The 12,899-nt window shown below is 63.4% G+C and overlaps 2 protein-coding genes across 2 annotated transcripts in view; one reads left to right on the plus strand and one right to left on the minus strand.

Moving 5' to 3' along the window:
- Window positions 1-854: 854 nt before the first annotated feature.
- On the plus strand, window positions 855-8,521 carry Nkpd1 (NTPase KAP family P-loop domain containing 1). The gene is given in 5 exon segments (XM_048790702.1): window positions 855-942; window positions 1,558-1,676; window positions 5,177-5,308; window positions 6,430-7,711; window positions 7,713-8,521. Coding segments are annotated over 4 exon segments (2,037 nt in total). The 5' UTR covers window positions 855-942; window positions 1,558-1,570; the 3' UTR covers window positions 8,230-8,521.
- Window positions 8,522-11,864: 3,343 nt separating this feature from the next.
- Window positions 11,865-12,899, minus strand: part of Ppp1r37 (protein phosphatase 1 regulatory subunit 37) — a gene marked incomplete at its 5' end in the record, with an annotated part of 41,568 nt that continues 40,533 nt past the window's right edge. Inside the window, 2 exons of the mRNA XM_048790703.1 lie at window positions 11,865-12,543; window positions 12,617-12,707. Coding sequence (XP_048646660.1) covers window positions 12,625-12,707 — 83 coding nt within the window. The remainder of the gene's footprint in view (window positions 12,544-12,616; window positions 12,708-12,899) is intronic.

Genomic DNA, 12,899 nt, shown 5'->3' on the forward strand with positions numbered 1-12,899 from the left:
GCGGCAGGAGGGAGGCCTACCCCTGGTCACCCAGTCAGAACCCCAGAGGGAGCGCCCTGCAGGGCCCGGTGGGCTCCCTCCCACCAGACCACCCCAGCCACTTCTGAGGGAAGTGACTGATCACCCTGGGCACCAGCCACCTCAGGGAGATGTCCCTGGAGGACCTAGGGCCCCACAGTCTCATGTCACTCTTGCCCAGCAAAGCCTTGGGAGCCTGGGTGCACAGGCCACCTGCCATTCTGCTGTATGGCCTGGGGCAAGGGGCTGCCCATCTTGGGCCTCAGTTTTCTCATCTGTGAAGTGGGCATCACAGCAGGCCCCGGGTGCTGCTGAGGAGAAACAAGCGGAGTGTGACCAGCCCCAGGATGCCCTGCATGTGGGGCTGTCAAGGCAGGTGTGTACGGAGCAGCACCTGGGAAGTGGGTCAGCCAGTGCCCCACACGTGGCGCTAGGGCCTTTGCTAAGGGCCCAGCCCTGAACTAGGTGGACTCCTACCTGATTCTTCTCGAGACAGGCACCAGCTGGGCCCACTCAGTAATGAGGAAGACAAGGCTCAGAGGAGTGAAGTCACTTGCCCAAGGTCACACAGCTGGGCCCAGGAGGAGTTGGCAACTGAATTGGGTTGTGCCTTCTCCCAGGACAACCCGGTCCCAGCTTCTGCCCCAGCAGGCGCGCCCCATGGCTGGGGAGACCCTGTGGCTTGTCCGTGTGAGGGCTGTGGTGTCCATCTCCATCCTCCTGGGGGACAGTGTGGGAGTGATGGGGCTCCCAGTCCTAGAGAGTACCAGGACAGGTGGCTGTCAGGAGGGGCGGGGACAGGCAGGCAAACCGGTCTGGCAGGCGGGCAGCTCAGGGCTCCAGTTGGGCCTGCGCAACAGTCGTGGGGCTGGCCTGGCAGCTCAGGCCACGGGCTGGGAGCTGGGGCCACAAGGCCACCTCCAGGTATGTTTGGGGACCCCAGACCAAAGGAGGTGGTGGGCAGGGCCACACACCTGGCTGCCGACCCTCACCACCCCCGCTCCCTGGGTCCCTGGCCTCCCCTGCCACGGCCCCCCATGCGGCATCCTTCCTGCTCTGCCCGGGCGCTTCATGCCTTAAAGCCACACATCCCTCCTGGCCAGCTCTGCCCAGTCTCCCCAAACTGGATCAGCGCAATTTAGCCCCCCATATTGCCCATCCCCTCATTCAACCCCCAACTGTACCCAGCTGTGGAATCTGCTGCCCTTAGAGCCTTGGCCGCCCCCCAACTCAAGCCGCATCAGCCTCCCCAGCCCCAGGCTTTGTTCCCTTTGTGGGCAACCCTGCTGCCCCAGCCCGCCTCTGCTCGGCACCCCGTCAACCCAGGCGGCCTCCATCCTGCCTGGTGGCCGTGCCCATCCCTCATGCCCCGAGGAGTGCTGCCCCTGCCCGCGGCCCAGGGACCAGGAACAGGACCAGCCTCTCACCTGGCCATCACACGCAGCCGTCCCGGGGCAGGGCTGGGATGGCAACCTCAGCTCTCCGCCACTCAGGTCCCAGGGTGCTGGGCACTGAGCCTGTGGTGTCCCTTCTGCCCAGGAGCAGGCCCCCAATGTCACGGCCTGCCATGAGCAAACACTACAAGGTCCACTCCACCAAGAGTGGCCAGAGCCCCACTGAGCGCTACTTCTTGGATCCAGAGGTGGGTCACCAAAAAGGTAAGGATTCAGTTGGGGGCGTGGGGGGACTGGCCCTGAGTGGAAGGTCAAGCGGAAGGAGAACTCAGGCCCCAGGGGGAGCGCCGCTGGCACCCCGGAGAGGCTCTTTGCTGTGTGTTGGAGACGACAGGGTGCGCTGTGGGGCCCAGGCTGCTCTCCAGCTCCTGGGCTCAAGCGATCCTCCTGCCTCAGCCTCCCCAGGAGCTGGGACTACAGGCTTGACCTTGAGCCTGGGTCTGTAGAGGCTTCAGTTTCGTGGGGCCTGGGGGGTAAGGCAGGGGTGAGGGGGCCAAGGGTGGGAACCTACGCTAGGAGCAGGGGAGACCCTCCTTATATCTCCAGGCTCCAAGGGACGGAGCCAATCTGGGGGCTAGCTGTGGGGAGACGTCGGGAGGGGGAACCCCAATCTATTGTTCTGCATGGTGGGGACTCAGCATCCAGTGGTGACTGCAGGTGCTCCTGCCAGGGTGGGAGGGGACTGTTACCTCCCATCAGAGCTGCTTCAGCCTCTCAGGGCCAGGCAGGCCCCCAGCCTCCCTGGCCAGCACTGCCGGAGCCTGGAACACGGCCCAGCCCCCCTTCCTGGCCCTGGTCTAGCCCCTCTCAGTGGCCACCACCAGACACTCTGGCCTCTCCTGGACCTGCCAGGCCACCCCCAATGGGGTCCCCCCAGCACTCCCAGTGAGCCCTGCCTGGAGGACTCCTTAAGGCCCAGGATTTATGGCAGCAGGAATCCGGGTGCCAGGATGCACAAGCATCCTGTCGTCACCCCGCCAGCCCTGACCCCCACGCCCCAGCCTCCTAGCTGTCCCCCCACACCCCCTCCTCGAGGTCTCTGGTCTGGGGCCCCTGGCGCTCCCCCCAGGGCTTCCCCTCAAGACCGACCCCGTCCGAGCTGGCACCTGGGTCAGGGAGTCACCCCGGGTCAGGGAGTCGGGCGCACCACCCCACTTCCTTCCTTCTAGGATGCTGTCAGCAGTGGTGCCAGGACCCAGCGGCCCCTCGAGCCCATGGGCCCGGTTGGCCGTGCCCCCGGTCACACTGGCAGCAGGCCTACCACATCCACCGAGGGGGTGGCAGTGGCCGGCGCCAGGGCCCCCAGCCCCGCCTCCTGCAGCAGCGGCAGCCCCAGCCCCCGCCTCCCGGCCCCCTGCGCCAGCGCCTTTGCCCCGTTCACGGGGCGCAGAAGGGGCTGCCTCCAACTGCCGCTGCCCCCTTGAGACCAGCCGGCGCCCCGCAGCCGCCCCCTGCGCCCTCCGCAGCACCCGCCACAGCCCGCGCCTCGGCCAGCAGCGGCCCAGCCCTGCCCTCCGCAGCCCGCGCCCTCCTGGAGCCCAGCGAGCCCACCGAGACCCGGCCCCTGCCGGCGCCCGCCGCCTGTGGCTCCTTNGGTGCCCAGGGTGATCAGTCACTTCCCTCAGAAGTGGCTGGGGTGGTCTGGTGGGAGGGAGCCCACCGGGCCCTGCAGGGCGCTCCCTCTGGGGTTCTGACTGGGTGACCAGGGGTAGGCCTCCCTCCTGCCGCCTGCTGTTCTCTTCTCTGGCCCTGGCAGAAGGGGCGTCATCTCTGCCCCCGGCCGCAGGTGGCTGCCTCTGCCTGGCCTGTCCGGTGCGCGGTGTCGGTCCTGGTGGGCAGCAAGGCCTCTCTCCCTCTCTCTCTGCTGACCCCTGGCTCTGCTTTCTCTGCCTGGCGCCCTCTCTGCTGGCCCAGGAGGCCACGGGGGACATGGGGCAGGGGGTAACAGTGACATGGGCAGCTTGTTGGCCAGCTCTGGAGGGGGTCGTGTGGAGCTGCAGCAAGAGGTAGGGAGTGAGGGGGGCGGAGCGAGCAGGGAGAGGTGGGCGGGACCCAGCTGGTCCCCGCCAGGTATGGAGCGGCTGCAGGCAGCGCAGGGAACGGGCGGGCGAGAGGTGTCTTCATGGAGCCGGTTCTACTGGGGGAGGAGGGAGGCACAGGAAACAAACGAGAAAGCCCAAAAGCCTGTCACTGGTGACACCAAATGAAAGAGAAACAAAGCAGGGAGAGGAGGGGCAATGGGTCTGCAGAGGACACAGGCCACCGAGGCTGGGCCTCATTAAGGAGGCATCTGAGCAGAACTGGTGCAGCAGGGTCCACCAAGGCCAAGGCCCTGGGGTACCTGTTCCAGGGACAGAAGGAGACCAGTGCTTCACTCTGCTTTCCCCAGTGAGGCAGGAGCCACAGGCAGCTTTGGAGGGACAGGAACTGACTCAGGACCCATCAGGACAATGGGCTGCATGGGAGGGTGGCAGGTGCCTCGGGGGTGCAAGAGTGGGCAGGAGGTGCTGGTGGCCTGGCAGCAGAGGTGGGGACACAGTCACTCTGGTTCAATAGAAGATGAACAAGAACTCAAGTCTAGTTTGGGCCCAACCTTGTCACTGGAGCCTTGGGGCCAGGATGCCCATTTCACACACAGGAAAATAGAGGCTGAGTGAGGTGAGGTCACCCATTGATTAGGGAGAACTGGATCAGGTGTGCCCTGGCCACCGCCACCTCAGCCAACCTTGTTCTGAGGCTTCCTCCTGCCCTCCTGGCTCTGCCACTAGGCAAGGCCCATCTCCTGCAGCCCACCAGGTGGCTCAGGAAGTGGGTGGGACACTGCCCACCCGAGCCCCATGTTGGTGCTCCAATTCCAGGTCCAAGAAGTAAGGCTTGAGGGGTTGGGCAGGGTTGTTGTGGTGCTTGGTGGCCAGGATTCTGTGTCCTAAATGACCATTCCAGACAGTGGCATTGGCCTAAAACCTGGCAGGGACCAAGGACCTGGCCAGACCCTTTGGCTTCCACACTCCCTGGCAATTCTCTGAGGAGCGGGGGCTAAGCCTCTCAGGGGCCCCACTTCCACGGTCCTGCTGAGAACAAGGAGCCAGGACCAGAACCCTGCTCGGGCACCTCTTTCCCAAGCCTGATCAGGCGGGATTAGGTGACTTGGACTTGTGGGCATAGGGTCCTGGAGAGAGGAGAGATCAGGGTAAAGGGTAGGCAGGAAGCAGAGAGGAACCTGTAGTCCCCTGGACCCACCCACCCTGGTGCCAGGCTAACAGTGGGCAGAAGCCAACCTGCATCAGGGACTTTGGAGGCTGGAAAGCCTTGTCTTAGCCTCCAAGGACCTCATGTCCTGTGAAAGATCCATGGAATCCTCCAAAGGCAGCCATGAGCTGGGTCCAGCAAGCCTGATAACAGAAGCTTAGGACAGCCAGACTCCCACAAGCCTCTGGTCTGGGGCTGAGAGAGTCCAGCTTCTCAGCCTCAACCTGATGGGTCCAGGGTCAGATCCTCCAAACAGCACATCTGTCACTGGAGGTGGAGGCTGCCAGTGACCCCAGAGACCTCCATTGTAGCAGCTGACTTGGATCACCTGGGGATCAGGGAGGGGCTGCTCATGCAGGGAGGGGCCAAGGGTGAGGCTTCAAAGGACAGGTGGGAGGTGGGAGGGTGGTGCCAGTTCAGCCTCATTGACTCAGTTTCCCCACCTGACCCCCCAGACATCCTGACAGAGGATGACGTCTACTGCAGCTGCCTGGCCAAGACTCTCTGCCACGTGCCCGTCCCCGTGACTGTGGGTTTCTACGCCCCCTTTGGCTGCCGGCTGCACATGATGCTGGACAAGATCACCAGTAAGGACCTGGGCCGGGGGTGGGGCGGGAGTTAAGAAGCAGAGCCTCTGGCCTCTGCCTAGTTCGAGGCTGCCCCAATGTCCAGTCACCTGTGAGATCAGCCTGCCCCGGGTGGCCACCCATAACTCAGCAGTGATCGCTCCCATGCCTACAGCCTCTGCCCTGGTCCCTGCCTACTGTCCTTCCTGGCTTCCCCTCCTGCCCAACAAATCCACTCCTAAAATACACACTGGTCCCCCCTGCCCTGGAGCCTCCCTTGCTCCCCAGCACCCTAGAGAGAAAACCTGGCTCCTCACTGAAGTGGCAGCTTCCCGCCAGGTCTGCTGGTCCCTGTGCCCTGGTGCTCACTCCCAGGCACCCAGCATTGAGGCACAGTGGAAAGCTGGCCAGCTGCTAGAGCCTGCTGGAGCTGACCCCAGTCAGTGTGGCCAGAGGCCTCGGGCAGCTCCACCGTGTGCCCAGTGGCAGTTCTAGTGCTGATTATCCAGCCCTGCCCCTGCGAGGTCACAGGAGCACAGCAGGGGCCTGGAGTTCCCACCCTGGGCCAGGTGAGGTGGGAGGTGCTCACTCCCTGCCTGGGACAGAACCTGCCCTGGACTCATCTGCTCTTCAGGTTTCCCAGCACCATCTTGTGCCCAGGGGACACAGTGGTGACCAAGATAACCAGGGCCTTGCCCTCACAGTCCAGCAGGGGACAGAGATGACACTGACTCAGCCTGGGGTCAGGAGCTCCCTGGAGGAGCCAGGGCTGAGGCCCCTTGGAGGAGGAACAGGACAGTGAAAGGAGACTCACACCGTCCCTACTGCTTCCCATTCTCTTCCCCAGGGCGTCAGTCAGTCGTTCCTTCCGTCCCTGGACAGCCCTTTTAGAGCCTTTTCAGGACCCCCAGAATGGCCACCCACCTCTTGCCGGGTCCTGGCCCTCCTCACTTCCTCCCATCCACTCTCCTGAAGGCTTTGCTTCTGCCCTTGGCCGCCTTTAGTGCAAGCCCGGTCCAGGCCTCTCCATGACTCTCAGTTCTTCAGTCCAAGTCCGGCCCCCGGGTCCCCGGTGCAGCCCCCTCCCCAGCCTGCCCCGCCCCCGTCGCCGCTCTGCCACTTACTGGCGTCCCGCTCCGCAGTGCTGATGCAGCAGGAGGCGGCGCAGCGCGAGGCCGAGGAGCTGCAGCGCGTGCAGTGGCGGCCGCGGCCGGTGCGCGGCTGGGGCTTCCCGCGGCTGCTGTGGTACCTGGTGTTCCTGCAGCCCATCATCACCGAGCTGCACCTGCGGCGCAAGAACGTGCAGTTCCTCTTCATCCGCTTCAGCGCCTGGCAGTACGCCGGCACGGACAAGCTGTGGGCCGGCCTGGTGACCACGCTGTGCGAGGGCATCCGCCACCACTATGGCGCGCTGCCCTTCAGCGTGTACTCGGTGCTGGGCAACAAGCCGGCCACGACGTCGGGATGCTGCCACCGCGAGTGGCACTGCCGGCGCCGCGTGTTCCTGGCGCTGCTGGCGCTGCTGGCGGCGCTCTGCCTGGGCGTGGGCCTGCTCTACCTGTCCCTGGGCGGCCACGCGCTGGGCCACGGCAGCGCGAGCGGCAGCGTGCTCAAAGTGTTCGGCGGCGCGGCCACCACGCTGTCGGGCTCGGGGCTGCTCATGGCCGTGTACTCGGTGGGCAAGCACATGTTTGTGAGCCAACGCAAGAAGATCGAGCGGCTGGTGTCGCGGGAGAAGTTCGGCAGCCAGCTGGGCTTCATGTGCGAGGTGAAGAAGGAGGTGGAGCTGCTCACCGACTTCCTGTGCTTCCTGGAGATCTACCAGCGGCGCCGGCTGCGCGTCGTGCTCGAGGTCACCGGGCTGGACACGTGCTACCCAGAGCGCGTGGTGGGCGTGCTCAACGCCATCAACACGCTGCTGTCTGACAGCCACGCGCCCTTCATCTTTATCCTGGTCGTGGACCCCAGCATCCTGGCCGCGTGCCTCGAGAGCGCGGGCAACATGAAGGGCACGGCCGACAACGGCTACCTCTTCCTCAACCGCACAGTCACGCTGCCCTTCTCGGTGCCCATCATGGGCCGCCGCACCAAGCTGCAGTTCCTGCACGATGCGGTGCAGAGCCGCGACGACCTGCTCTACCGCGAGATCACGCGCAAGCTGCGGCCGCCCGCCGGCGAGGGCAGCGAGGGCNCGAGGCAGCGAGGGCGTGCAGCTTCTGGCCGTGGCAGCGCAGGTGGCGCCGAGCGCGAGCAGGGCCGCATCGACGCCGAGGCGGCGCGCCGCATCCAGGAGGCGCTCTTCTGCCTGCACGACGAGCGCGACTGCCTGTACGAATACGTGCCCGACAACGTGGTGTCCATGCGGCGCATCGTCAACACTGTGCCCATCACCGTGCGGCTGCTGCAGCAGCAGCAGCAGCAGGCGGAGTGCGGGGGGCCCCACGCCGCGCCAGGCCGTGGCGTGGGTGGTGCTCGCCAACCAGTGGCCCTGCCGCCTCAGCTGGGTGCTGCAGTGCCTGGAGGACCGGCAGCAGGTCGGGGGAGCGCCCGAGGGTCGCGCGCGCCTCTGGGACGTGTTTTGCGACAACAGCCGTGAGCTGCACACCATGACCAAGGCGTTGCAGAACGTGCTCGACCTGGACGGCGACCCCGAGCTCTTTCAGCGCTTCCTGGGCGCCGACTTCCCCTTCACGGTGGCCGAGGCGCAGTGCCTGCTGCGCTGCACCGTCAACCTGGACCACTCCATCCGCCGCCGCATGGGCCTCATCCGGGCCGTCAGCGCACTCAAGCCACCCACCCCGCCCAAGTCCCCTGCTGGGGATGCCCCCCACGCCATCAGCGCCTCGGGGTCGTCTCCAGCAGGCCGGAATTCAGGGAACGCCAGTGAAGCCCACCAACCCCGGGAAAGAGCCCACGGGGGCAAGCCAAGGCCGGTGGCCTGACTGCCCTCCACTCCGGGGGGATCTAGTCCCCGTGGACCATGAATGATTCACTCCAGGGGCCGCAGAAGGCAGCAGCTCCTCCCTCAGCCCTGATGAGGGCCTGTGGGGAAGGTCGGGGCCCAAGAGGCCTCAGTGGCCACATCCCCCAAGAGTCTCTGGGAGCCAGAGTGGGTAGTGGGCAGTAGCCTCCAGGAGGGGCGGTATGCCAGTGTGCGTCTGAGGGCGCACAGAGGACCAGTGAAAAACGCAGGGTTCAAGTGCAATAAATGAAGATATAGAGAGCCTGGGTTGAGCTTCACATCCTGGACTTCTTTGCTCAGCAAGCACTGGGGGCCAGGCCTGCCCTGCCCTGCCCTGCCCAGCCCATTTCCTCCTCTGAGCTATCCTGGCAACAGAAGGTGGCATCCCAAGTGGCAGGAGGGCTTGCGGGGGCGGTGGGTGAGGCGGCAGAGGTGGGGGAAATGAAGGACAGACATGCCGGTTGACTCAAGCAATGCAGGGCACCCAGGCCTCGGGGGATCCCAGGTCCCTGTCCCCATGCCCTAGCCTGCCCTCTGTGGGCAGGGCAGGAGCTGGCATTTCCGAGGGTGGTGCCCCTAATGACCTCAGCAGGCTGCTCCACCCCCAGCATAATGGGCTAATTGGACTCAGGCAGCTGAGTGGGCTACAGAGCTGCCCCAGCTGAGTATCTGTTCAGGAGGTGCCTGTTGTATGGGTCACTCCAGGACCACCACCAGCTGGTCATTGACACAGAAGCCATCTTGTCAGCCCCTTGGATGAGAACAAGGAAACCAGGATCAGTGACATTTGGTGTATCTGGAGTGTGAGCTAGACTGCCATTGCCACCAACCGCCCCTTCCAGCAGTGGGACAGAGACCTAGACAGTGGTGTCCTTCTCTGGGCAGTTCCCAATTCCTCATGCATCAAATATTCAGCCACACACGAAGGCCAGTGGGGGGCCTGGCCCAGTTGGGGAGAGGGGCAAAGGGGACTGGCACTGAATAAGCTAGGGATCTGAGGCTGAGGGCGTGGCTTTATGCCAAAGCCCTGCCTGAGGGCTGAGGATAGTTCCCCAGGAAGGGCTCGGTGAAGGTGCCTATCCTCTGGCCACCAGGCCTGGGTTGCGGGGAGGGTGCTGGTCTCACACGCCTTGGCTCCCTCTCCTAACCACAGCCACTGCCCCAGGGGTGGGCGCGGGTCAGAGCCCCATGACCCCCAGAGATGTCGTCTCAGCCCAGGTGTGGCTAAACTGGAGTGAGGACAGTAGGGGAGAGCCTGTCGAAGGACAAAGTCACCTGGGAAGACAGGACCTCATGACCCCCTCCGGTTGTCCCTCCCATCTCGTTTCCCACGGCTGAGCATGAGGCTGTAGGAGGTGGGTCCCAGGCTGGGGGGCTGTGAGAACCAGGACCCAGCCCGTCAGAAGCTGTAGTCAGGATTATGGGCACCCAGCAGTTGCCAGACTGTTCATTTATCTTAAGACCTTGGCCAGGAGTGCCACAACAGGATGTCAGAGTGGCGTGTGGTGGTGATGGCTCTGCCACCAAGATTCACACTGCCCTCTAGTGTGTGGAACTTTCGTGGGCACTGGCACCAGGCAAGGCCAAGGGGCTGTCACCACAGTAAGGGTGCACAAGCGACGCAAGTGCCTGTCCTGCCGCAGCAGAGTGAAGTGGGTAAGCCATCTGCCCCAAGGCAGGGATGCCTGAAGCCCCAGGGGACAACAGAGCTCACAAGTGCATGGGAGGGCCACATACACGAGTCACTTGGTGAACAGTGGCCTGTCCTAAGATTTGGTCTTAAAAGATAGGGCTGGGGTTGTGGCTCAGTGGTGGAGTCCCTGCCTGGCATGTGTGAGGCACCAAGTTCGACTCTCAGCACCGCATACAAATAAATAAAATAAAGGTCCATTGACTACTAAAAAACAAAACTTTGGTGTAGGGTTAGAAAAGACTCCCTCGACAGGCCCAGTGGGGCATCCTGTAGGTGGCTGAGGGCAAGGGGGAGAAAGCACTTGGCCAAGGGAATCCCCTCTGCCTCCAGTCCACGATTCGGGATTCCTGAAAATCCAAGAGCCCTATAAAATTGGGGACATTCACTTCCTGGGGCTGCTATAACAAAGTCCCATGGACATTATCGTCTCACAGGTACAAAGGCTAAGATCAAGAAGGAATCCTCCCGCGCCTCCTCCATGGCTCGTAGGAACCTGTCCACATGCTGTCCTCCCTGTTGGCTGTGTTTGTGTCCAAATTCTTTTATTACTTTTCTGGTTCAGAGGACTGAACCCAGGTCACTCTACCTGTGACTACATTCCCAGCCATTCTTATTTTTTGAGGGAGGGTCTTGCTAAATCGCCCAGCCTGGCCTCAAATCTGCAACCCTCCTGGCTTGGCCTCCCCCTCCCCAGGATCACAGGCCAGCACCTCCAGGCTTTTGTTTTTAAGCAGCCTTGGGGGTGGAGCCCAGGGCTTGGAGCAGCACTCACATAACACACAGACAGGTGCTCTACTACTGAGCCACATCCAGCCCCGATTCCCCCTTTAAAAGGACGGCAGTCACACTGGTTTAGGGCTGCCCTAGTGAGCTAATCTGAAACATGATTACAAGGGTAAGGTTTATTTCCAGATAAGGTCACATCCTCCTCACCTCAAGCAAAGTTATTGCAAGGAAGGGCAGGGACAAGGCTAGGAAGAGGATCCTAGCCCCCCACAGGTGGCACAGGGGCAGATGAGCTGCACCCGTCTGGCCTAGAGATGGAGGCAGAGGCCTAAGGGGAGGGCCATGGCCCTGAGAGGTGGGGATTCTCGGGCACTAGGTGGACTGGGGGACACTGGACCAGCCAGGCAAGACCTGCTTCTCAGCATCTGGGGACAAACCCCTCAATCTCTGGGCTCACCCAGAAGGTGCTGAAGCCAGGGCGTCCTGGAGGGGCCCCTCTTTCTCTCCCCACCCGCCAAACGGCCACAGCAGAAAGGATGACAAGGTCCAGAACTCAGGAGTGGAGACAGGCTGGCTGTGCCAGTGTCCCCCAGCTGTTGAGGCACAGATGAGAGACACAAACTGGTGGCAGCTGTTGTGTATGGTTTCCCTGAGCCCAAATGGGAGCCCCGCAATTGTCCTAGGGAGCAGGGAGGACACTCAAGCAACAAGTACAAACCCACAGTGGTTTAAAGGAGAAAAATGCTGTTCTCAGACACCCAGGAGCCAGAGTGCAGAGGACTCCCAGGCTATGCAGGAGCGGGACCCCACACTCTGCAGGGGAGGGGACAGGGTGGGTGGCCAAGGCCCTTCCCACTGCAGGAGACAGGAGCAGGCTCTCTGAGCCACAGGTGACCAGGCAGAGGCTTCTGCACTCAAGCCCCTTAGGCAGCACCCTGACTAGATCTAGAGCTGGTGGCTACTCGGGGCTTGTTCCCCCAAAGGAAAGGTGCACACCACCTAGCTGGACAGGGCGGGCTGCGCTGCGCCCCCCGTGGAACACACAGGAAGGGGTGGGTGGAGTGGGAAGGCATGCTGTGTCAGCCCCCTGGTTTTCCTCGGTGGGGACCCCTGGCACCTGACCCGGCAGCTGCTCCGTAACCAGAAGCCCTGCTCACCCCAGCAGGGGGCGCACAGTCAAGCCAGACGGAGGGGCGAACGGTGAACCCAGCCCCAGTTTATTAGAAAAGGTGTGAACAGAGCTGCACCGACAGGAGGGGCCTTCCCAGCCCCACCCGCCTTGCCCGCACCCGCCACCGGTCCACGCTTGTAGTGCCTCCCAGGGCGCAGCCTCAAGTGGCTTGGGCAGCAGGTCCCCAGAACCCGTGCTGCCGCTGCCCCAGCTCCCTGATAGATTTATTGCACTTAAGAAAAAGAAAGCTCTGACCCTCTGCACCCAGCCCCACCCGCACCCCACCTGGGGCTTCTAGGAATTTCCACCACCATCACCTCGGCTCACCGCCCCTCCCGAGCCAGCGCTTGGTCCTGTTCTGGACCAACAGGGGCCATCCCACCACCACCCTGAACTCCTGCTCTTAAGAGGGCAGGCCTGGCCAAGTGGACACTCCTGAGTGGCCTTGTAGCCTGATGTCCCTGGAGACCTCCTCCTCCTCTTCCCATCCACCCCAGCCCCGAGTCTCTGAGTGGCAGACATATAAACAGAAGTGCTGAAGTCAGGTGGGAGCCACCTCCACAGCTCCTGCACCACTTGGTAGTGTTGCCGGGGTGGGGCCTCGGGTGCCCACCCAGCGTCCTGGTCTCGGGAAGGCCGGGTGGGGTGGGCAGGCTCTCACGGCTCTGGTCTCGGCTCATCGAAGACCCAACGGGAAAAAGGAACTGGGGGAGCAGAGACGGGGCAGTCAGGGCAGGGCTCCGTCGCCCTCCCCAGCTCCCGGAGGTCCTCGCCCACCTACAGTGTCACAGTGTCTCCTGTGTGGCCTCCTGACTGGCCTCCAGAAGCATCTCCTCCAGCTTCTTCTCGTCCTGGGGGCGGCGCAGCTCTGTGGGCAGCAGCGTGTCAGGTGGGCGTGGGGGGCGCGCTCTCCTGGCCCGGCCTTGCCCAGCCAGACCCAGGGCCGGCAGGTGAACCGAAGGCCACAGACCTCACATGCTCCCACCCTGGGAAGAGCTCCCAGGACCCCAGGGACACAGGACAAGAGCCACGGACCAAACAAAACCCACTCGTCCTGCCC

Source organism: Marmota marmota, unplaced genomic scaffold (genome assembly GCF_001458135.2).
Source record: "Marmota marmota marmota unplaced genomic scaffold, marMar, whole genome shotgun sequence".
NCBI lineage: Eukaryota > Metazoa > Chordata > Mammalia > Rodentia > Sciuridae > Marmota > Marmota marmota.